Below are 26,824 nucleotides of genomic sequence, written 5' to 3'. Positions count from 1 at the left end.
AAACCTGATAAAGCTGAAAACAGTTTCTTTTTCTTAGTATGTTAAATCTTATTGTGCCATTTGTTTTGTCACTAGGGAAGGAAGGAAAACCAAGCAAACAAATTTTGGAGTGTGGGTGAAAAAAAGCCTAAAACAAAAAGCCCACATGTATTCACTTAATATTTAAATGGAAGTTTCCTGTGTTGACAAAAAGCATAGATTGGCAAAAGCATCTAATGCTAACAGAGTTTTTGCCAACCTTCCAACTCATGCTCTTTTTGTCAATTTTCTCCAAATTTTCATTTGCTTATTGTTCTGGTACCTGCCAGTTTTCCATTTCCATTTTTCTTATTTCATAGTTTTTACTGTGACTGTGTTAGGACTCTATTGTTTATGCACTGCACTGTCTTTTATGGGTTGTTTATTAAAGGTATTTTGTTTCTAGTTATTTGTTATTGAAAAAACTTTTGCAGCTAATTTAAATTTGCATATTTGTATAGGTTTAAGCATATATGTGTGACAGAATCCTTACAGTGAAACTGCTAGACTCAGGTTTTGTGTACTTTGAGTTTTTAGACATATTGTCAAAGAACTTGGCACCGAGGCTGAGCAAAAGCGATTTAAACATATATTACTTAAACATATATTATCAAACTTTACAATTGTTGCCATCAGGTAAGAGGAAATACATCCCACTGAATTTTTCTTACTGTATGTAACGCTAAACATTATTATATAATTTTTTGGTAGCAGGAGTTGCAAATGTATTTCTGAATTTTTCATTTACCTTATCTTTAATTATAGTGAATTTTCTATGCAAATTTCTTGATTTTTTAATATTTCAATTGTTTCAGTCAGATTTTATGTTGCTAAGACCAAAAGACCTGAAAAGAACAATTAAAGGAGGAATGAATTCATTTTGGCTCACAGTTTCAGAAGTTCAGGCCATGGTCAGCTGACGCTATAGTTCTGGATCCACACGGAGACAGAATATCATGGCAGAAGGGCATGGAGGAGGACAAAGGCAGCTCAGAACATGAGGAGGAGGCAGAGAGATATTTGCTCATCAGGGACAAAATATAAACCCCAACAACATACCCCAGCAACCTGCTCCTCCAGCCACATCCCACCTGCTTATAGTTAGTACTCTATCAGTGGATTAATCCAGTGATTAGGTTATACCTCTCATGACATAGTCTTCTCACACATGAGTTTTTGTGGGGCATCTCATGTCTAAACCATAAAAATCAGTCTTTTTGCTTATATTCATAGATTTTGTATCATACTTATAGTCTTTAATCGTGAGATGAGGAAACATTTTCCACTGAGTTCTTTTTATATTTGTCTAGTTTTGTTTGCATTTTTTAAAAATAAATATCTTTAATTAATTTGAAGTCATTTTAGCTTTAAGTGTGAGGTATAAATCCATCAGATTTCTTTCCCCTAGGCGACTGCCTTGAATCTCAGTAATAGTTATCAATTAGTACATCTTGTGCATTTTAGTCTAAAATGTCAGGTTTATCAAATAAATACCTAAGTATATTTGGATTTATTTCTGTACTTTCTTTTCAGTTCAACTAGTCATACAATTCAAAACCTAGTACCACACTAAGACAATTTTTTGTTTTTATTTTTTTGTAGTACTCTCCCAACTGTCTTTCTTGCTTTCTTTTTTGCAAGAGTCTAAGTTTTTAAAAATTGGACTCTTTATGAGATTGAAGTTTCTTATCTGAGAACATGATACAAATTCTCATTTTCTAGTTATTTTTATTTATTAGTAGAATTTTTGTTCTTGGCACATTGTAATTGCATTTCATATTAAATTATATTAAAATTTCTATTTTTATTTGTTCTAATTAGTTAAACATGACAGTGGAATGCATTTCGATTCATTGTAGCACAAATGTAGCACAACTATTCATTTCTCTGTACATGATGTAGTCATACCATTCGTGTGATCATGCAAGTACCTGGGGTAATGATGTCAATCTCATTCCACCATCATTCCCACTCTCTTGCCCCCCTCACTCCCCTCACTCCCCTCTGCCTATTCCAAAGTTCCTCCATCCCCTGCCCCCATTATGGATCAGCATCCACCTATCGGAGAAAACATTTGGCCTTTGGTTTTTTGGAATTGACTTATTTTTGCTTAGCATGAAATTCTCCAGCTCCATCCATTTACATGTAAATGCCATAATTGTATTCTCCTTTAAGGCTGAGTAATAATCCATTATGTATCTGTGCCACAGTTTCTTGATTCATTCATCTATTGAAGAGTATCTAGGTTGGCTCCATAGCATAGCTATTGTGAATTGAGTTGCTATAAATATCGATGTGGCTGCATCACTGTAGTATGCAGATTTTATATCTTTTGGGTATAAACCAAAGGGTGGGATAGCTGGGTCAAATGGTGGTTCCATTCCAAGTTTTCTAAGGAATCTCCATATTGTTTTCCAGAGTGGTTCACTAATTTGCAGTCCCACTGGCAACATATGAGTATACCTTTTCCCCCATATCCTTGTCAACATTTATTGTAGCTTATACTCTTCATCATTGCCATTCTGACTGGAGTGAAATGATATCTTAGTTTTGATTTGCATTTCTCTAATTACTAGAGATGTTGAACATTTTAAAATATATTTATTGATTGGTTATCATCTTCTCTAAAGTGTCTGCTCATTTATTGGCCCATTTATTGACTATGTTTCTTTTTTTTTTTTGGTGTTAAGTTTTTTGAGTTCTGTATATATACTGGAGATTATTGCTCTATCTGATGTGGAGGTGGTAAAGATTTTCTCCCACTCTGTAGACTCTCCACATTATTGATTGTTTACTTTGCTGAGAAGAAGCTTTTTAGTTTGAATCCATTTTATTTGTTGATTCTTGATTTTATTTCTTGCACTTTAGGAGTCTTGGTAAGGAGGTCAGGTCCTAAGCTGTCACAGTAAATTTATTCCTAGACTTTTTAGGTATTTAGATATTATAAATTAAGCTTTTCTTTGCAGTCAGTATCTCCAGTTTCTTTCTCTTGTCTCATTATATTGACTAGTTGATCCAGAACAAATATACAGTGATTATCATGGTACCATGGTACCCTGGTCTTGTTACTGTCTCTGGTGAGACTGTTTCTGTCATTCCTCATATACAATGTTATCTTTAGGTTTGAAACAGATACATTTCATCTAGCAAGGCAAGTGCATATTTATTCCTACTGTATTAACTATTTTAGCAAGAAGAGCAATGAATTTTGTTACATTCCTTTTGAGCATTTTTTTGTTACATTCTTATCTGAGTAAATCATTGTTGGATTTTTTCTCTATGAGTATGTCATATGTTTCCCCAAAAAACAATTGATTTTGGTTTCTAATTTTGTTGTATCATTGCTTTAATATTCTGTTGGATTACTTTTCTAATTATTTATAAAAGGTAGTTTCTTTATCTGGGCACTATCATTTATAGTGCACACTTTGTGTATGATTTACAGTGTTGTTACTTTCATAAATAATTTTTGAGACAAAATTTCTTTTCTATGCTATTCTTTAGTAAATTTTAAAAAAAGATAGTCATCTTTTTAGACTTATCCTTCTTGACATCACTTTTGGAATTCATATTTTACTAGAAAATTACCCATTTCATATGTTTTAATACTTATTTATGCAGAGTTGATAAAGTTGTTTCTTATGCTTCTTAGAATTTCTTCTATGTCTCAGAGGCTATATCTTCCCTCCTTTTATTAATTTAGATAATGGTTAAATTGTTTTACTGATTTTTTAAAGAAAAGAATTGGAATTTTTTATTTGTTCATATCTTTTGTCTTTTGTATTTCATTAATTCCTTACTTTGTTCTTTGCTTTTTTTAACCTGTTATTTCTTGAGTTGATTTTCTAATTATTTTTATTTCCTCACTCATATGACTAGTGATTATGAATTTTTGAACATTGTTTTACATATGTCCATCATATTTCCTTTTGATTTTCTTTGCTTAGTTTATCATTATATTGTTGTTTTATTTTAATTTTATCAAAATGGTATAAGCACACAGTTTAAAAGTCATATGTGACCAATAAGAGTACAGAGACTCCTGCCCCACCCTTTCCTAGTCCCTCTCAATTGGCTGCCATCTTTAAAACTTTCAAGACTCCTTTGGTTGACTTACGATGAACGAGTATCTTATCTACATTATTTTTTTTGCCTTCCACTATTTAAATAATCAAATATCTGTTCATTGATGTACCCAAGTATTCACATTTTCATTGTGAAATGTATTTTTGTCTCTATTACTTAATTTCTAAATTTAAATGAAATATTTCTAATTCTAGTTGCAAAAAGATGAATGATTTTGTATATTTATGTTCAGTCCCACGTTTTCTCTCCTTTCTTGAACTCCCCTTTTGTTATATGGTTTCTTGTTTGAAAAGGCTTATCAGATATACATTTTGATCTATAGCTTTAATTCTCACATTTATTTGAATCTTAGAGTTGAATTTATTTGATATTAACAAGTAGACATATGTTCAGTAACATATGTCTAATTTTTTTATTCTTTTACCAGTTTCTTTGAGTATAGAATTCTTGAATTTGTTTTATTTTCTTAAGGAATATTCAGAAACTATTTTCTACTCTCTTCTAGTATTGAATATTACAGTGGATAAGTCTGAACCTGGCAATACATTTTTATTATTTAAATGACTTTAATTTTGCTGAGATTTGAAAAGGGACTTTTTAAAAATTAAGTAACTTATTGAGATATATATAGATGTTGCTTTCTTCATTTAATTTCTCTTATAGCACAATGTGCTTTTCCAAATATAAATAGTATGCTTCTATTTATGACAAACTTTTTTTTGTATTATACATCGACATATATAGTGTTTATTGCTGTTTTATTTCTTTTTGTTCAGATCAGTTATATATATGATGGACCTCATCTGCCCTTCTTCCATATCATTTTATTTTATTCTTTTAAATTCTTTATTAAATTCCATTTCATTTTGCAGATTCTCTGCTTTCTCCCATGCTCCTTATTGTGGTAGCAATGCCAATTATCCCTGTATTGCTTTAAATTTCTTCCTAATTTCTATGGTTTCCCCCTTCCACACCTATTTCTGTGATTTATCAGCCCAGTTCATATTTAATATTTTTTTCTGCTACTTTGCTATCACATGTTGGATTTCTTTGTCCTTGCTTAGTGCTCTTGCTTTAGAATCAGTTGATGCAAATTAAAAAAAAAAAAAAAAGTTGCAGGGGGCAGTGGTGCACATCTATAATTCCAGCCACTTGGGAGACTGAGCCAGGAGGATCACAAGTTCAAAGCCAGCCTCAGCAACTTGGCAAGACCCTGTCTATAAACCAAAACAGAAGAGGGCTAGGGATGTAGCTCAGTGGTTAAGTGCCCCTGGGTTCAATCCTGGGTCCCCAAAAATGTTTCTGGAGGACATTTGATTACAATTTGTGTCTTTGTGTCCGATTCGTAATAACCATTTTCTGGAGAGTGTTCTTTTCTTGCTTTTAAAATATTTCCAACCATCCTATTTTTCTGTAGTGTTTTGATGTAGATCTTATTTTGGGCCTTTCCTGTGTTATCCATCTTTGAAAAAAACAAGTTTTTCTTCAACCAAAATTTTGAAAGAAAGTTTGAAAGAAAGAAGAGTGTAAGGTTGTAGTCTAGGCTGGCAGGAACTTAAATTATGACCTGCTATTCTTTTGTACTTCTTCCCAACTGGATGGGAATAACCAGCTCTATAGTTGTTTATAAAGTGAAGTCTTAGTCTCTTCCCCTTTCCTCAACAGACTACTCTGTCAGACTGGCTTATCTAAAGTAGCTGTTGTCTGTGCTCTGAAAATATATCTTAGTATACATGCTTAGCTCCTATTATAAATCAGAGATTTTGGTTTAATACCACAGGTTGTTCCATTTACCTTGGAGAGCTATATTTCCGTGCATTTATGGGGACATTTCACCAATGTGTCCTTTCTTTGATTCACTTTAGAATATCAATGCTTGGAAGTAATTCCAAAATATTTTGTGGTTTAGAGGTTTAGGTAATCTCTGTTTTAATCAAGCTGTGAATATAATAACAAAATAGTTCAGATGTATATCCTAATCAGTAACACCCTTCTTCCATTATTTATGTTGCCAGATTGTTAAGAGACAAAGTCTCCTTATAATTAGATCCAAATCATAACCTATTTATTGTTCCAGGAATGTGACCTGTCTTTCAATGGGAACTTATTCTGAAAAAAATAAAATAAAATAAAAGAATTGGGACAGCAGAAGCAAAAAGTGAAAAATTTAAAAGAGATATGGGAAGAGAGAAACTGTAAGTCTAGAAGTAAGGCTGGGAAATGTCATAGATAATATTTTAAAATGTAAATGCACTGAAAACACAAGATGGTAATAGGGCAGGGAGGAGAAGAGGGTTGAGTAGATTTTTCATTTTTGAAGTCTCTTAATGTTAATTTCTTTCTTTTTTTTTTTTTTTGTGCTGGGGATCGAACCCAGGGCCTTGTGCTTACAAGGCAAGCACTCTACCGACTGAGCTATCTCCCCAGCCCCAATGTTAATTTCTTATTATAATTTGATATGAAAAAACAGATGGTGCTCAAAAAGAACCAAAAACATAATAATTTCCGTATGTTTATCTAGAGAAAATGCCATCATGCCCATGATTTTTCTTACTTGAAAGAAACATTAATAGCTCTTTCTTTCTAAATTAATCATGTAACTACCTGTATGCCAATGCCAAAGTAGTAATTAAAAATGTATGTAGGGTGGTAGGGGTCGGGGGGAAGGAAAAAATAACAGAATGAATCAAACATCATTACCCTATGTAAATGTATGATTATGCAAATGGTATGCTGTTACTCCATCTACAAACAGAAACAACATGTATCCCATTTGTTTACAATAAAAATAAATTAAAAATATATACATATATATATGTATATATATATATACTGAGCACTGATTATATCCCAGGCATTATGTTATGTACTTGAGTTTCCAGACATGAATAAATCACAGTCTTATGCCTGGCCAATATTTGGGGAATAGTTTTGTTTATCTCTGTGCAAGAAGCAATGATATATGGCATCCTGGAGGTCATTATCCAGAAGGAGCACAGGTTCAGGTGACCTTCCATCCTCCCTTTACCCTGACTTCCTCTAAATGCATAGCTTTCTCCTTCCTTCCCCCCTTCCTCCCTTGGTGGCTGCCTGGCATTCCACACTCACCTTGCCATACCCAAGCCCTGAGATTTTAATTTTAGTGCTCCACTCTCTGTCTCTACTTCTTGTCCACCTCGCTCTTTCCCTTTTTTCTGCTAAACTTATTCTTCAGCCTCACTGAGTCCTACAATGTGGTTTCTTTCCCCATTTCATATTTTTCTTCCCTATTTTTAATGACCATCACTTAAAGCATATCTTTATGAGACTTGAACTGTCTTGCCATTTGCCATTCCATTTTGCTTTTCTAGAAATACACCTTTTGAACCCTTCCATTTATTTTCATGGTTCCATGTCCAGGTTGTTAACTTCCATTGAATAAAAGGATTTTTCAAATGAACTATGAAATGAGAGATTTGAACTCCAACATAGTTATTATCTGGAGCCTCAGCTGTATTTTCAATGCTAGTGAAAATTCTTTGTGTCCTTGAGTGGATTCTCCTCATAGTCCATCTTAAGGTTGTTTCATATGTTTGTATGTTTGTTCAAATATTTACTCCTGCTATTTCTTCCTCCCCTTCCTAGTTGATGCTTTTATCTACTTGACAAAGAAAATCAGTGACTGTCAGAGGGAAAACTATTTTTTTCAGTCTGGTAAAATCCTCATCAGTCTCCTAATTGCCTCTCATTTAGTCTGTGGCATTTAATGTACAAATTATTAAATAAATGAATAAACAAGTAGATGAATAAATGTTTGTTATAATTGAAAAAAAAAAGTATGTAGGCCCCTCTGAGCTTAAGTTAATGATATAATAAACAAGAGGTAAAGTCACTAACTTAATAGTGAATACTCATAAGTGTATTAAGTTTGAAGCAAAAAATTCTTTTTGGAAGACTGTTTTATTGAAAGCACTTGCTAGAGGACATTTATTTTATGTGTTTCAATATCTATTATTAATAGCATCAGGAGTCTCCTTAGTCCAATTAAAACCTCTGTTTATATTTTCCATTAGCTGAGGTTGTTCCCTAGTTTGACATTAATTATCACAGCCATGTAGCCATTATAAAAATGTATTGTTTATCTCTTTAGCTGCTTTAAATTATAAAACTACATAGAACTAATCTTATTATTCATGAATGCATATACTAATTTTATTTTTTCATATATGTGTATATTAAAAATATTTTTTTTTAGTTTTTGTATATCCAGGGACATGGATTCTATAGAGTAGGCTAGGAATTGGATTATGTATTTTAAAATAATTTAATGTGGTAATTAATGGATGTCATGGAAACACGCAGTAAATTTACTACCTATGGAAAGTCCTTTCTCATTTCAGTTTGTATATAAATTTTGTTCATGTAAGTGTTATTCTAATATAATTATCCAAACTGACAAAAGTTTCATTAATTTCTGGGGAAATGGTTAAATATGATGCTAAAAATTAATCTGTTAGGAGACAATGTACTTTCTTTAGTGTGTAACTACAAATGCTTTTCAGTCACTATCCTTAGAATTAATTCAATCTATACACCAGCCATATGTAACAAATGTTTCCTACCTGCACTAATTTTAAAATTCTTAATAGTTCCTAATATGTTCTTTAAAACCTATTTAAAAATGCATGATTGAATTAAATCTGTCCCTTAAGATTTATTTGCTAGTGACTTGCAAACTGAAATTTAGTTCCCAAGAATGTTATTCATATTCCTAAGTCCTGGCAGTAGTACAGCAATCATTCAACAAATGTTTATTGAGCACCTACTGAGTGCCACACACTCTTCCAGGCATTAGGGTTACATCAATGAGCGATATATAAAATCCCAGCTCTTTAGAAACTAATAGAGTGATTATGAGTCAGTTTGAATTTTGTTAGAAGTGCATCCCACCTGATATACAGTAGCATGACCTTGGACTAATCACTTTAATTGTTCTGACCTTCAGTGTCTTCATCTACAAATCAATCCTAGTATTAATTTTATATGGTTATTATAAAGTATGATATTGTCACAAAGCACTGAATGTAGTCACTGGAACACAATAAAGGCTTGATAAGTTATAATATCTATGTTCTATCCTGACAACAAAGTTTCTGGATCAGAAGCAGAATGTTGACTAACTGGTGGTCTTAGTATTGCTTTCCCATGCCCCAGTTCCCCACGGGGCAACATGTTGAGGGCAGATATTTCCTGTGCATCCAAAACAGGATTTGCATGGAGGAAAGAAACCCTGAAATTATGAATCTCAGAGCTTCTGGGAACTAGACATCTACCTTGCCTCCCTAAGAAAAGGAGCAAAACCTTTGCTTTATAATACAAACAAATCCTCTCTAGGAAAAGAAGAGATAGGTCCTCAGATGTTTACAACATTTTGGTTTGTGAACAAATGACTCCATGGGAAATATTTCCTCCCCACCCTGCATATCTCCCCAGAACATTTCACTATCAAGTTTTTACCTTTCAAATATTCAGCCAGGTTGCCCGTGTTATGGTTCAGAAAGCAATGACCATGTAGAATATGAAAATATACACATTACTTAAAAATAATGCTTGGTAAACATTAATGATTATTGCTATCATTATTAGCAGCAGATGGAGCATAAGAACATGGGTATATGTTCCATATTCTTTCTTCCCAGAGAAAGGAAGTGGAGAGAAGATTTTCAGATAATGATCCATCCTTTACAAAATTATGGCATTTACCTTCAGGATCTCTTTTTCTTTATACTATTTAAGTATCTTCTTAGGGAGTTCTGTATACATGAGGTGCTCCCATGCCCTGCCACCAAACCTTATCTATGGCAGAAAACACCATAACACTTTAGTGTGAATTAGTTAAGGGCATCCATTAAAAATGGCTCTTTTATGCAACACTGGTTGAAAAATATTTTTTTTGAAAAAGTGGGTCAAATAAGTTTGAAAACTACTATGGCATATATCTCCCCTCTTATATTATCACAAGACAAAATCATGCTACCTGTTTTGAGAAATTTTATTCAATGTAATTTAACTCAGTTTTCAAAAACTCCAAGTGGAAGAAGCCAAACTTAGAAGAATGAAGCTGTAACAATGGAGTCTCAGTCATGTAAAACCGAAAAGAACCAACGAAAAATGTTAGATATTGACTTTCTTACTGTAATTTCATAGTAGAATAGGACAGAGCCTCAATTTTTAACAAGCTAACAGTCTATTTATTTATTTATTTTTTGTGGTGCGGGGGATCGAACCCAGGGCCCTGTGCTTGTAAGGCAAGCGCTTTACCAACTTAGCTATCTCCCCAGCCCCAAGCTAACAGTCTATATGAGAAGACAGAAAATTAAAATATAGCCTAATAAGTCAATGACAGGGCAGGGCCATTTTCAAAGTAGAAGGGGGCAATAGAGGAGATACAATAAACCCAAATGCTGGCTGAAAAGAGGGAAAGGGAGTTAAGAAAAAAACATGTGTCCATGACTCAGAGCTTGGTCACTTTTTCTTGCCCATTGACGTTGCTAAAGTAACCAGATAAAGGCTATATATTAATACGTAGGTAATCTCCCTCATTGCAAGGGCTCAAAATGTCATAACCCTGGGGTCTACTCGTCTTAGGAAAGTCAGTCTTTAAATCTTGGTATTAAGATAAGCATGCTTACCTCTTCAAAAAACCTGACAACACTGACTTTAGATTACCATCCTATGAATTTCAATAGAAGTGATGCTGCTTCAGATATGTTAAAGCCTACTTATTCTAGAATCTCATTTTGCTTTAAAGCAATTTAATGGAGCAGCATAAACATCTGATACTCTGGGAAATATTCCTGTGATGATCATGAGTGGTCTTAAATTTTTTTCTATCACCCCTTAAAGAGATGGGTTACCCTGACATTTCAAAACTACAAGAAACAATTTATAAATTAAAAGAAAAAAATTCTAGGGAAACATCATAAAATGTAATCAAATAGAAATATTATTACCTAATTAAAAATCTCTATTAATGTAAACCCACCTAGAAGGTTACTAATGGGTATAATCATGAATTACAACAAGAAAAACCTGATAGTTAACTCAAGTAAGCGACCTTGAATCTCTTGGATGATAGCTGTAATTCAGGTAGTAACTCTCATCAGATGTGGGCTAAGTTTTGGGACACCTGATCCTTGTTTTGCTCCTACAGCAGCTAGCCACGTAACCTTGGACAAAGCCCTTCAGCTCTGAAAAAGAGATGTTCGGATTTAATGGAGGGTTTTTCTAGTTCTAGAGTTCTTAATCTGGTTACAAGGGGTAAAAGAAATGCCTGAACACCATAATATTCAAAGTTATATGAATATGCATATGTGCATTTATTTTTTCAGGAAGAGTCCCTGAATTATATTAGATTCTCTTTATTCCCCAAAGGTTAATAACCACTGAAACAGATGATCTTTAACATTTATTTCCTCTCAGTCTAAAATAGTTTAAGGTTCTGTGATTTTTTTACAGTTTAATTCTTAACTCACATTTTCTTAGGGAATAGGAAGTGTTTGGAATGAATTGGGTCCCTCAAAACAACAGGCCCACTTGAAGCCTCAAGGTGGATTTTTTTTTAAAGGGGGATCAGTATTTTGTTCTGCTCTAGGGGTCTGGAAAAATGAACACAGTGCCACAAATCTGTTACTCTTTTTCAGTTTACTTATTTCACTGTGGTTCTTTGTGTATTAAAACATTCTAGCCAGTGTTGTTGGTAAGCATTTAAAGAGAATGTCAAAACTCCTCTCAGGACAATTCCATTTCTCATTGTAGTTCTTTTAGATATAAAGATTGCATTTCTTGCATTTACATATCTAGCACTAGTACACATGACTCGATTTTTTAAAAGGGTGCCTCACTTAAGAATTGTAAACCCCAGCAGATAAATCTAAACCAGAGGTGGGAAATGATTTAATAATACATGCTTCTTGTTTCTCACACTTATAGGTTCATGCCCAACTTTTGGAGTCACAAGAGACCCTCATGCTCAAGAGGAATCTCTGGTCTATTTCAGTGTAGGCCCCAGTCTATATGAAGCAGAGAAAAAGGCTCATGATTTCGAAATTAGATACATCCTTACCCCTTCATTCTGTCTGATTTCAGAAAGAGAATTTTGGGCAGGTTTGCATGAATTGTAGGGATTGGCAATAGGAAGGAGAAGCAGAGGGAGAATTTTGAACTACCAGATTCTAGCATGCATATGAGGGTATGTGTGAGACAGATGGGAGGAGAAGAAAATGTATTTTTATATAAATTCTGCAGTAAAGAAAAATGATCTTGGTTGCACTTAGTTAAATTTCTCTTTATTTCCTTTTGGTCTGCTGGACACAGTATCTGATTCCGCTCCTAGTGTCTTTTAATTTTGCAAATCTCTCTCAGGGTGTTTGGGTTTGAACTGGCTTAAATAGCTATCTGTCTCCTGTGTCCTTGTCCTGGACACACTGTTCTCTCTGCTCCTACCCCACTGGCTTCTGTTCTCACCTGCCTGTATTTTGTAGCTAAAGTAAGTTTTACTAGATGATATCATTTTTTTCTGCCACCTTCTCAATTGTCAGACTGGGAATTGTAATGGAAAGAGTAGGAATTTAAAAGCACTTTTAAAAAGCTCTGATTTGGAAAGCTAATTTTTCCATTTTTAAGCTTTGTGGACTTGAAAATGTTATATAAGCCCCCTGAGTTCATGGGAATACAGCTCAGCAGCAGACAATACATACAAATTCCAAAGTTCAAGCTCCAAAATGTGTTCTAACAGAGTAGGAATTGGGGGCATCATTGTACCCCCAAATCTAATGCAAAGGCCTGGCCCCAATAGGCTTACCTGAACATTTGCTGACTGAGCAAATTGGCCTTACTATCTTTATTGGTTAGAAATAATCATATTTTATGTGGAAGTTTGGGTCTGGAATATTCCCCAAAGGCTCATTTGTTGAAGGCTTGGTCCCAAGCTAGTGGCACTATTGGAAAGCGGTAGAAACTTTCAGAGCCCAGGGGCTAGTTGAAGGATGTGGGTCACTGGGTACATGCCCCTGAAGGGTATATTTTGTCCCAGGACCTTTCTCTTCTCTTTCTCTTTGCTTCTTGGACACTGTCAGACAAGCTGCTTTATTCTAACACATACTCAATGCCATGATGTTGGGCCTTACACAAGCCCACAGTGGTGGAGCAAAGTGACTATGGACTGAATCCATGAGCCAAAATAAATCTTTCCTTTTTTGTTTTTTTTTGCAGGTATTTTGTCCCAGTGACATAAAACTGAACAGCAAATTTTGCAGGGTTGTCATAAGAAATAAATGAGCTCATTCATTCTTCTAGCTAACATTGACTGCTGCATTAAAATCACTCATCAGTATGCTGGGACTCAGTGGACAGACAGTGTGTTAGCTCAATATTTCCTTTCTTACTCCTCTCCATGACTCACTGGGGGAGCACTCTTCTTTCTTCCTAGTGTCAGTTCTGGCTGATTGTACTGTCATCCTCAGCTTCTCCACAAGTGAAGTAAGTGCATGTTTTCTGTCTGTGGTCAACCACAGGAGGCCAGTGTACTTGACACCTCAGCTGTCACAGACCAAGGGCCTGCCTTCATCCTTCCCTGCATGGGACAGTTCTCCAGATGGCCTTAGACTCCTTTTCTTGCTTAAAGTTCTTCAAGAATAACTGTAGAATATGTCGGGAATGCAACATCCTGAGCTAAAATGGGACTGGTCAGAAAAGCCCAGGCTGTGTTTCGGTCCATACCTAGAAACAGAATGTCCTTCAAGTGCTTTAGCCTAGCATGTCCTACCTATTGCCCTGGGTATAAAATCCAGGGTGAACTCTTTTTTGAGATCTTTCAGCTGGGTTTAAGTGGGAGATGCACAGTTGAGATCCTATCTGCCCCAGGAAGTTTCCCTGAGCCTTGGGGGACTGACTTGCAATGTATCCAAGGCTTGTATTGTCCTTGGGATGTATCTGAAAGTACTAGATCCATTTTGTGTAAGTTCTGTGTGTGCTCTGTCTAACTGGACTAACAAGTTGCTCACTAGTGCACAGTGAACCTGCCTCAGGTCCTGCTATTACTTACAGCAGGGTAAGAGTAAGGCTAGAGTCAAGAGCCCCCAACCTGCAGCTAGGATGCATTGGTTTGAGCAGGTTTCTGTGTTCATTTAAAGGTGATTCCTCTGGAACTAACCTTTACTTTCCATGAAGTAGTTGATCTGTAGTCAGTTTCCTGTTTTACATTGTAAAACTTATCTAGCACTTGACCTCATAGAGTTTCATAGTGTTTTCTTATTTTAAGTCTTTAACTCAAATGATAACTTTTAACAAGCAGACATTATACCAAATGTTTCTATATTGCTCACACAGTCAGACCACTTTCAGTGAAGAATCAAGTCTATTTAATTAGCAAGAGGAAGAATACTTTTTCTGATTTGTGTAACAGCCTCCAAAACTTAAAAGTCAAATATATTCCAGTGGGTAAAGTTTCATTTGGTTTGGTGCATTTACAAAGTGATGTATTCTACTTCCGTCAACATAGTTGGATCTAATCATACTATATGTGTTGTTTTATACCTGAAATCAGATAAGAATGTCATTTATTTCACAGAAGGAACTTGTATAGGTGTAAACTTGAACTTCTTGGAATTATTTTATGAGAGCTCTATAATTTTTATAAAGGTGGATCAGTTTCCAAATAAGAAAGTTTCCACATGGTGAAACTGTAAATTAATCATACTTGGATCTAGGAGAAAATATTGTGTTAAATCCAGGGAAGAAAAATTAAAAACAAAACAAATAAACAGCAACAACAACAATACCCCATGAAGCCTAAATCAAAATCCACTAGGATTTCTCCCCTACAACACAATGTGACTCAATTGAGTGTCCTTGGGTAGACACTTCTACATCTTTCAGTCTCCCTCTCCCACCTACAAACCCTGATGGAGGAACTTCAGGGTAAGGATGGGGGTGAAGGAGGGCTTCTGAAGAGCCCAGTCTAGTGTTTATTGATGGAGTGACTGTACTTCCTGTCCTGACCTGGTGAACTGTTCCGATGGCTGAGAGTTCTAGAAAGCAAAACTTGTGACCCTCCCCAGTAACGAGCTCCGGAGATCCTGAGCAGAGGTCTTGAAGTGGGGGAAGGCAAGACAAGGGTTTCAAGGAAATTGCAATAAAGAAGTCCAAGTGCTTCCAGCATTTTGTCCAAGTTGTTTTCCATTAAAGGTAACATTCAATACTCTTCATCTTCAACTTCCTCTGGCTCCTTGAGGCCTTGATTCCTACATCTGCTATTGTTGTCCTATAGTAGCTGTGGCAGTGATTTTTCTGTTAGAACTTATTTTTCTTTCTTTGTGTCTGCATGTGGGAGGTCCTACCCTGTTTTTCAAATATTACATCTCTGAAATATCCTGTGCAACCTGTCTTAGTAAAGATGATGGTGTTGTGAAAGTTTGAAATTAAATATTAAATCAGTTGTTATTATGTAATGTTAGAGTCAATAGGAAACAATAGATTACACTCAGGAATCCTGAGTCAGTATCTTCAATCTTAAAGTACATATTTGTTCTCAGTAAATCTTTCCAGTTTAGGTTTGTTCAGTCACAGTTGATTGTATAAATGACTATGACAATTTAGTTATGTTGTTCACTATACTATAAAAATTACCTACTGACATTTATGTATTTCCTGCTTTTTAAGCACTTCATATTTTTCTAATACACTCATTGCTCAAATATTTTGATTCTCTCATTTCTCTTATATTATATTTAGCCTTATCACTGTATGAAAAAGTTCATTCTTGTCAACTCTGTCCCACTATTTCAATTCAATAGCCGTGAATTATTGTTGGCTTTGTAAAAATTCTATTTGTCTGTCCTAACTTGTCAACTCACATTAATTAAAAGAAAGAAATGAAACAATTTGGAAATAAAAGGGAGAATGAAAATGATAACCAACTAGTTTTCAAATTCTACCAACAAAGAATTTTAAATAAAAGTTATGATTCTGAGACCAAAAGAAAAATTTACTATGTAGCGTGAGCAACAGAAAGGGCTATACAATCTTGAGAAGCAGATTGGTTCCATTTCTAGCACCTATGAATCAAAACATCCCTGAAATTTCTGTTCTCAGTGTTCCTCTTATTATCAGATACTGCTCCCTTACATAAAAGGAGGTCTTTTCTTTCTGAGGACCAAGAATATGGTAAACATATTCTTCACTGCATTTTGGGTCTTTATTTTCATGGAGATGGTAGGTTTTCTGATTGGTTCTGATAAACAGGTGCAACATGTATTAGTCAATAGAAAGAAGTTAACGCTTTCATGACAGCTCAGAATCAATAATCTAAAAATGTTTCCTCATATGGCCTCTAACATAGTTTTTCCTTTTGACTCCTCAGTTTTGACCAAAGCTGTTATTTTTTTCAGTTCCATCTTCCCATGTGAAAATAACAACAATTTGGTCACACATTATTCATTGAGCACCTGCTGCATGCTTGACATCATTCTAGGTTCTAGGGGGCATCAAGAAAATTTCTTGATCTTGTGGACCTTGCATTCTAGAGAAAAGAGAAAAATAATGATGTGATGATGGTAGATATCTAGTGAGCACCTTTATGATGAATTGTGGTGAATTATTTTTATGCATCAGGTTAATTCATGTACACAGATACACACAACTGCAAAGTGTTGTTATCTCATTTCACACATGTGAAACTCTGCTTGGAGAGATCTAAATAATTTGATCAAGGTCAATGGACAAGTGAGAAGGTTGACTAGGAATTGACCTTGATCTCTCTGACCACAAACCCTGAAATTATGACTGGTGATCCAGTGCCTCTCAGATCAAGAGAAACTGACTTCATTTCGGCATTTCTCTGACATGTTGGGTTGACGCTTCTTCATTTCACTGCCAGCACTCTAATATTAGCGAGCAGGTTGCTGATTGCTTACATGCATTTCCTGCTTCTGATGTCACTTCCCCAGAGCATCCTTTATGTTTCCTCAGCTTTCCATTGTGTGCACTTTGTCTTTCAGGACCCTGTCTCAGTGTTCAAAGGTCTCTTTGATATCACCTCAATCTACTTTTCCAGTCTTACTTTCAACAGTCACCATATTGAGAATTTCCACTCAAGTTTTTCCTTCCTTCCTTCCTTTCTCCCTCCCTCCCTCCCTCCCTCCCTTCTTCCTTCCTTCCTTCCTTCCTTCCTTCCTTCCTTCCTTCCTTCCTTCCTTCCTTCCTTCCTTCCTTCCTTCCTTCCTTCCTTTCTTTCTTTCTTTCTTTCTTTCTTTCCACTGCAGATTGAACCCAGGGCTTTATTACTGAACCACACTCCCAGCCCTTTTTAATTTTGATTTTGAGATATGGTCTCACTAAGTTGCTGAGGCTGGCCCTGAACTTGTGATCCTCTTGTCTCAGCAGTCACTGGGATTGCAGGTCTGGGAACCACACCCAGCAAGCTTTACCATTCTTAATCCTTCCCATTACAGCATGAAAATATTCCCTATCTTACCTCTTGAGTCTGTTTCACACATATGTAAGGTTTTTTTTTTTTTTTTTTTTTTAATAGAGTTATTTTAGATTAGAGGGGAGTGAAGGGAGGGGAAGGAGTATGGGGGCAGGAATGATAGTAGAGTGAAACACACATTATTACCTCATGCACATATATGACTACATGTCCCTTGTGATCCTACAATATGTATAATCAGAAAAATGAGAGATTATACTCCATTTATCTATCAAAATGTACAATGCATTCTACTGTCATGTACAACAAATAAAAGAAACCTAGTTTAAATACTATCACTCTATGAAAACTTTTTGACCATTCTGGCTGGACTTTGTCATGGTCTCACTTCTCCCAAAGTTTAGTATGTAATACATTCTATATGGTGACCTGTTTTGCAAGGTACTATTTTAATAATCATAATTTCCAAAATTTTAGATGCCAAACAACTTTTATAAATAAAAAGACAATCTGAACAGTACACAGCTTAAGATTACCATATTTGTTCTTTATCACAGTTATTCTTCAAGTTCCTTGGCCTTGGGAAAGTTGCTCTCATCCTCATACCCTTTCACTTCCACTTCCCTTAAAATATCACACTTGATGCCCCTCCTTCACCACAGCCTTACTTTGCATTTAAGTCCACACCTGATGGTACTGTTTGTCATCTCACTCCAGAACTGCTTCAGGGAAGACATGCTCTGGCATTCCAGGTAGTGATGAGGAGTAAGGCAAGGGCAAACCAAAGAACTCATTCAGTCACCCTTTCTTCTGTCTCTGTGACATCCATTCTCTCTTTCTATTAAAGATCCCTATCCTGTATTCTCCCCTTTCCTGTGACTCTAGGCTCAGCTCAATTCCAGTTTGCTGCAGCCAATTTACCAACGCTCTAGCCCAAGCCTCACTTTCTTGCCATTTTAGAGTACAATGACAATTCATCTTTAACAATCCATGGGTGACCTTGCTTTTATCTACTATGTGTTAACGAAAAACAGAGAGCATTGTTTGTTTTTGCTATTATATAAAAAAGAGAGACGGGAAGATGATAACATATACTGAATTCTAATAATATGGAAACACCATTCTAGGCATTTTTAAAGTATGGATTCAATCATCACTATAACTCTGAGGTAGCAGGTTGTTATATGTATTATCATGATTTCTATTTTGTAGATGCAGAAACAAAGGTATAAAGGGGTTAAGAAAATTGCCCCAAATTTTACAGATATGGAGCCCAAGATAAAATCTCAGAAAACCTAGATCCAAAACTCTAAACTTCTCTGCTGTCTCTATTGATTCAACTATCTGCAGAAAGTAAGAAAGCTTAAGAAAATCAAATGATGTATCTGAGTAGTTGTCTAGGGCCAGCGATATTACCAGGTGTTTTTACAATTTGTCATCCTTTCATGAAGAGGGATCCATACTTGTTCCTCACCCTGCTAGCCATGGGAGTCACTGTTTGACCCAGGAGGGAAGGGAGTTCCATTTCTGTATTTAAAAAAAATAAAGAAATAAAAAGATATTAGGTTCCTTATGCACATTGTGAGAGGTTCAGTTTCTAGTACTCTTTGTTTAAGCAGTCTATTTCATAAAATGTATTGACCAAATAAGCTTTATATTGTGTTAGAACACAAGTCAGCAGAAAGTGTCCTTTGCATTCCGACCTTGGAAACTGAAATCCTAGATGTCCATGTTTCTTCATCCTGTTGCGGGGCTCTGGACCTAGCTGAGTGCTGGTCAGTCTTCCCAGGTGCTTAATGGGATTGATGGAGGCTTGCCTTGCAATTTAGTAAACTTCCTCCTCTCTTTTATTGACCACCATTTCACAGATAGATGCCACCAGTTACTAAGGGGTCAAGTGAGAGGCTGTCTTCTCTCATAAGAAATATGGACATTACATGTATGTTCAGAAGTTAAAGTTCTAAATTCTCCCTTGAGTTGCAGTACAGGAAACACCTGTCATGATCCAGGCTCCACAAAGCCAATCCATCTCAGCCTCCTTTCATTTAGTGCCTATCTTGCCCAACATGACTGCAGGGGCAGAAGACATAGAAAAGGAACAAACAAAATAGCACAGTTGTAACTATTAATCCCTGCACTGTAGGCTGTGAAAGTATAAATTCATTTAAAATACTTTCATGACCTTTTTTAAAAAGTAGGTAATAAGCAATTGAATTGTCATCTAACAACAGATATTTTAGTAGGAACATAAAAAGATGTGTCAAAAGACCTTGTAACAAACAATTGTGTAGCCACTCCTATTTTTCAGGGAGGAAAAATAATTTTATTCATACATATTCATAGCTGAATAAATTATTACATTTTCATAAATATAGCAGTGAGAATTAGAAAACATCAAATTACTTTTGTTGGAATTTGCATAAGCAAAAGAAAAGATGTATAATGCAGTTCTACTCCTGAACACAATGTCCCTCATTATAAGGGTAATAGATCATATTAATGTTACCTTTATAAAGAGAAATGGACCTGGACAAATTTAGCACAAAATTTCCCAATGAACAAAAAGAACAAAATAATAGTGAATATAGTCATTTTTTCCATTTATTGCTGTGCATGATCTTCATTTAAATTAATCACATCATTATAATACTATAAGTATTGCAGAAATATCACCTTAGAATAAATGAGATCATTTTAAACTTTAATATATGAACAGCTTATGAACTTCCCTTCTTTGTTCTACATGGTATAATAAAAACTTTTGTGGCATTTTAAATCAAGAAGAAAAATAATCTTGATCAACTTCAAATTTAGGTTGACTGTACATAGTCTGTATTGATAGGGTGGAAGGATGAATTTGTGATTTCAAAGTGTCCACCTGCTCCATTATCCATGATCCATGATAAAATATGTTCCAGAGAGTCTCATCTTTGGGTTCTTGGACCCCACTGAAGGTAACTGGCTCAAGAAGCTTCTTCTGAATGAGCTTAAAAAATAAATGGTTTGAAAAGAAATGAATTTATTGAACTGCTGCCATTCCCCTAATGTTATGTGAGAGTCTAAAGGCAACTATTGTTTGGTAGGGCCCATATATTGATTAATGTGTAAGATTTATTTCCTTGCTCCCACTTGAAAGGAGTTCTAATTGGGCCAAGAGCCAGAGAACAGCCAGGTGCTAGAAGCTCACATTCTTCTACTTGACAGCTGCTTCATCAGTCAACACAGAAACAATTCTTCTTACCAATGTCCTTCCACGTGGATAAACTGTGTCTTGGATCAAAATTTCCCTTTCAACTACCTCTCTGAATCCAAGATTTTTAACTTCTGAGGGTGCATTGTGACTTGTGAATATGTGGTTCCTATGGCTTGGTAGTAAAAATTTCTCTTTCATGATAATCTATGAACCATTATTTTGACCAGAACATTAACTGTTTATTTAAAACTCTACACATAAGTATTTACCACTAGTGATTCTGTTATTTATGATAATTGGCTTCAGTATTGACTTTAGAGTGTCTGTTCTAGTGAATGAGGGAGTGGAATACAGTGGAACTAACAGTGAACTTTGGAATAAAGCATTTTGTGGGTTTGTTACTTAGTAGCTATATAATCTTGAATGAGGTGCTTAATCGTTCCAAAGCTTACCTAAATTACCTCAGATTCCAGCAGTAAATCATTCTTCATTAGAGTACAAAGGTGTATTGGCATCAAATACTCAAGATGCCATTGACTTTCCAATATTCATGGAAGGTCTTTCAGCTTTACTATGAAAAATAAGTCCACACAGCATTCTGTCTTTCTGTCTGTCTTCCTTCCTTCCTTCTTCCTTCCTTCCTTCCTTCCTTCCTTCCTTCCTTCCTTCCTTCCTTCCTTCCTTCCTTCCTTCCTTCCTTCCTTCCTTCCTTCCTTCCTTCCTTCTTTACTTCCTGCCTTCCTTCCTGCCTTCCTACCTTCCTTCCTGTCTTCCCTCTCTCTTTCTCTCTTAGACAAGTGCAGGGAAACTTAAAAAGTTGGCAGTGGGGTCAACCAGGACAGTTTATTAATCATTGTACTTCACAGAATCAAGGTGGGCTTGGTCTCTTCGTGTGGATTATTGCTACTTTGGAGACAATGTGGCACCAAAGTCCTCAGAAGTGACTTTTGGACAGACTCACCTGCTTTCTATTCTGGTTTTGTCCTTGCTATTTATTTAATACATATCACTTTCAAATAATATTATTGCTTGAATGAGGCCTTCCTAACTAGCCATGTGACAATGTTATGAAGCTGAAAGTGACAATGCATGTCGTGTCTCTTTCTGTCCCACGTCTTCTTGTCTAACTTAGTCCTGTCTAGTTTTTATAATAGAAAGGAGAAATTTACATTGATGGTTAAAGTTAGTGCTTAAGAAACAACAATACAAATCTCGCTTCTGGTTACAACAGGCACATTTGGGCCTACATCTGAGCAGTGCTCTGATCAGATATTCTGAGCCCTCCAAATTAAGTAACTTTATGTAAAACTTTCCTTGCTCATTTGTGATTAAGACACCGTAAAATCTGAGAAGTTCAGGAGTTGGCCAGTATAGTATTTTTTGACATAAGGATTTAGGGGTAAATCACACACTAAGATTATCTCAAAAACTCTAAAGATCTAAACAGTGTCCGTAAAACATGATATTATATCATTTATTGTATCTAGGATATATTTCTGGTAATTTGGCTTTCAGAAAGAGCTAACATTAGAACAGGACTAGAATTGGATGCTAATACAAAAGAATAAAACACAATTTTGTGAAGGTCAAATTTTTCTCTATTGCTCTTACCCCTTACCCAAAGGCATGGATCTCTCCATCCTATATATTACATGTATCCATGGCTTACTGTTGGGTGTGTGCTGCTAGTAGTACACATTACACTGGTTTGTTCATGTGTCTGCTACCTGCCAGTAAACAGCCTGTTGGACTGTCCTCTGTCTTCCCAAGACCTAGCATATAAAAAGTTTTTAAAACAATACGAATGGATGGTATTAATAAGGGTCAACTTCTGATTTAATTACTTTAATTGCCCTTGTTATAATGGGAAGCAGAGTAGCGGTGGACATAGGGAAAGTTTCAGTAATTCACCTGACATGGTAATAATAGTCTTTTTCAAGTACTGGGATTTGAGCCTTTTATAAATTATCATTATCCATTTATTTTAAAATATCATAATAAACCTAAACAATAAACCTAAAATGGGTAGCTTTTATTTTGTTAATCATAGAAAAGAATTCTCCAATTAAACTGAATCTCACTTATTTCTTCCCTGCTTATGAGCCCTCAAATTTCATTATGATTATTATTGGCATTGGGAATTGAACCCAGGGGCCCTTTACTACTTAACTGCATTCCCAGCCATTTTATTTTACTTTATTTTATTATTTTTAAATATCAGGACAGGATCTAAGTAAGTTGCCAAGGCTGGGCTCAAACTTGTGATTCTCTTGCCTCAGCCTCCCAAGTTGCTGGGATTGTAGGCATGAGCTATTGTACCTGCAAGCCCCATATATTTCAATTACTGCCATTGTCATGTGGAGAACTATCCATCAAATGCTGGTCCTATATCCTTCAGTACTCTCACTCATTAGTTTCATGAAAGCATCAATGACCTTCTCCTTAAAGAGCTATCTTTATGTTTATGAAAATAATTCATTCATATTTAATCAAGTCATATTAGCATATTGAAATATGTAACTGTCAATTCTATTTAGAGTGAACTAACTTTTAAGCAATTTTCCTCTAAAACCTTAGTGAATTACAGACAGCAAAGTTCATTTCTAGGTTACATATGGTCCAACATGATCAACCAAGATCTAAAAGGCAGAAAAGTTAATTTTTTTGGACTATCATACATTTTCCAGGAAAGAAAGCTTTGTTTTGTTCTGTTTGGCATTTGATTAATAGTTACTTACATAGATTAATTTTTTGCTATATAATAATCAGGCTCATATTGGATAAATATAACTTATTAATGTTTGTAAATATTAGCATATCAAGATTAAATTAAGTGTATCCTTGCTGAAAATTTTTCCATACTCTGTTTAACTCTCAGAGGAGAATTGGTAATTCATGTTCCTCTTACAGATGTATACAACATCTATTTTTCATGTTTTTTTCTTGGGGAGATAACCTGTAATCTTAAACTAGAGCAACAAATGCAGGCCTGATTTGCAGAAATATTTCCATGGTAAAAATAATTTTTTCCTGTGCTTAAGGTTAGAGTAGATAAAAATCTTACATTTCTTTCCTCTGAAATTTAAAGATCTCAATGTGACTTGAAGAAATACCCAATTATAAATGTACTCCTAAAAATAAAATACTGTTGTGAAAATGTAGGTGGAAAAGCACTGACTGCTTATTACTGATCTTATAGCAGAAACCACTTTATTGATACAAAATTGAACTTGGCATCAGTTTCCCATTTTAGAGTTCCATGCTTGAACTTAAGCCTGCCATTTTGCTATTTGATTTCTGTTCATCTCATGTATGTTATTCCCATTGTCCTTCCTTTTTTGACTTCTTATAGCTTAAACAAGTCTTTTCTACTATTCTATTTTTTCTTCTCTTTTGGATTTTGAGCTATTCTTTGCCATAGCCCCTCACCCATTTTGGAGGTAGCTTTAGAGATTAAATGTCTCTTCAGTTTATCAAAATCTGCTATAACTACTTTACAACAGTATAATTCTATTTATTTCTTTCTATTGTTTGTACTATTTAATATTTAAATGTATTATATCTTTAATTTTGTATTATTTTTATTTTTATTTATGTATTTAAAAATATTTTTAGTTGTCAATGGACCTTTATTTTATTTATTTATTTATATTGGTGCTGAGAATCTAACCCAGTGCCTCACACATACTAGGCAAGCGTTTTGCCACTGAGCCACAACCCCAGCCCCTAATATTTACATATATTATAAATGTTGTCATTTATTATCTTGCTTCAGTTAGTAATAGTTTTTTAAAAACCTTAATATATATATATATACATAATTTATATTTTTCAGCATATTTGCTGCTTCAGTTCTTGCTGCTCCTTCCTGAAGATGTAACCTGAATATGGGACCATTTACCTTCAACCTGAAGAATTTCCTCTAATATTATGAGCCTTCTGTGAGAAATTTGCTCAGCTTTTATTTTGCTTTAGTTTTGAAAAATACTTTTGCTGGCTATAGAGATCTGATTTTTTTTGGGGGGGGGCTGGCTATAGAAATCTGATTTAATAATTTTTAAAAAATGCATAAAAACATCACTTTATTGTTTTTTGGCTTCTATTGTTTTTGATGAGCAACAAGAAGTCAACTTTTACTCTTTATATTGTTCAACTGAATTTAGTAATGTGACTATTCTCTGGCTGCTTTTACTGTTTTCTCTTTCCTTTTAAGATTTTTGTGTTTGAACAGGTTGGCTGATGTCTGTAAGCCTTAATGTGGTTTTCTTTGTATTTGTCCTACTCCAAGTTCACTGAGCTTTTGGGATTTTTGGATACCTGTATAATTTTTGTAAAAAAAAAAGTCAATCATTGCCTCTCATTCATTTCTTTTATTCATTCTTTATCTCTTGTGACTTCAGTGTTAGTTTATTTATATTATCCTATAAATTTCTGATACTCTATTTTTTTTTCTCTTGGTTCAGTTTAGTTTAAATTTAGTTTGATTCACTAATGCTGCCTTGTATTATGTTTAATTTTATTTCACACCTCTGCCCAATATTCTTTTGATTTCAAAAATTATATTTTTTAGTTGTATAGTCTTTTAGTTCTTTGTAAATTTCTATTTCTGTATGTAAAATGACAACTTGATCGATTCTTTGCATTTTTTGTACTATACTCGTTAACATATTTATGTTAGTTTGTGTTAAACCTCCTATGCTAATTCAGTCATGTAGTTCATCTCTTGTTTCTCCTGGCAATTTCTCTTTTGTTGATTTTGGTTCTTGATTTGGCTTCTTTACAAGTCTTAAAATGTTTATTGTATGCTTGATACTATGGAAAAAAACAACAGCTGAGATTAAAGTTGAAATATATATATAGCTATGTCTATCTCAATATTTTTCTGTCTGTCTGTCTGTCTGTCTCCCCTCAAGGAGGTTCCATTGGTCTGTAGCACGTAGGATGAGATCTCTCAATGTATCAGGAGTTATATTGGGTGCGGATGGGTTACAACTTTAATTTCAGTTTATATCTAGTTTCAAATGTTTTGAGGGTTTGAAACATGAGTTTGGAATCTAAGTACCAATTTCAAGAACATCTCTGCTTTCCTAGTTAATGGAACCCCAAGGATTTGATTTTTTTTTTTTTTTAATCTTATGAAGAAATCAACTGCGTAGAAGCTGGATTGCTGCTTTAGTTAGTCCTATTTCACTAAAGTTTTAAATGTTTTGAAGTAGGTCAAATACCTTTCTTCAGCGGAATTTCCTACACACCATTATTCTCCCTCTGTTTTCTTGTTTTCTCTTAGTAAGTATTTATTTAACAAAATACTTGTGGGAGATTTGGGAAGTTGGAATGATAAATTTTTCCCTTGGGGCTATTCTATACTTCAATTCCTCACAATATACCAACATGCTTATTTAAAATTTGGTTATTTTCTTTATTCACAAATGATCCCCTGCCTTGGATAAAATTGTTTCTCTGCCCTCCCATGAACTTAAAAGGCCACAGCCCCTGTTGAGAAGCTGAGCTTATTTAGCAAGGTCTCCTTCCTCTTTGGAACTTGGTTCATTTTTGGACTTCTTTTCATTAATAAGCACTTGGAAGTTTTTAAAAGAAGGAGTGATGACTAAGTTTGCCAAATGTTCTTTTCTGACAGCAAAAACAACCATGTTTCACTGTTTCACAATCTTACTGGAAATGGGACACACTCATTAAGGCTTTAAAGACATCAAATGACTGTGCCCTTACTATGAATTGTTTTCAAGATAAGTTTGTTTAAGACCCATCCACTGGCTCCCTTTCAGAATTTTCAAAAGAATTTGGAACAGCAGTTTTTCTCTTTAAATCTAGCCTCACTTTTTCAACAATCTGAAAAAAACTAGAACTGTTTTGGGTTTTCTGTGGAGATGAAGAGCCCTACACAACTGCGTATGCAACCCATTAGATCTTCATATTACATTCTCCCAAGAGACTGGCAGGCTTTAGAAAGCTTAAGAGTTAATAGCACAACCCAGAAAAAAACATTTTGTATATTTTGTATTCCTTTCCAAGGCCCATTTTTGTAAAACTGTTTCCAA

General features: G+C 34.8%; 1 protein-coding gene across 3 annotated transcripts in view; it reads left to right on the top strand.

Moving 5' to 3' along the window:
* The window catches only part of TUSC3 (tumor suppressor candidate 3), a 333,190-nt gene extending 307,566 nt beyond the window's left edge, over positions 1 to 25,624 (top strand). For all 3 annotated transcript variants that reach the window (XM_079142765.1, XM_079142764.1, XM_079142763.1), the window contains one exon: positions 24,601 to 25,624. In XM_079142765.1, the coding sequence (XP_078998891.1) occupies positions 24,601 to 24,637 (37 nt within the window). In that variant the 3' untranslated portion in view covers positions 24,638 to 25,624. The remainder of the gene's footprint in view (positions 1 to 24,600) is intronic.
* The last annotated feature ends 1,200 nt before the right edge of the window (positions 25,625 to 26,824 follow it).

Source organism: Sciurus vulgaris (genome assembly GCF_902686455.1).
Source record: "Sciurus vulgaris genome assembly, chromosome: 5".
In the NCBI taxonomy this organism is placed as follows: Eukaryota; Metazoa; Chordata; class Mammalia; order Rodentia; family Sciuridae; genus Sciurus; species Sciurus vulgaris.
The sequence above is the reverse complement of the archived record's forward strand: the minus strand, read 5'-3'. Positions and strand labels throughout refer to the sequence as shown.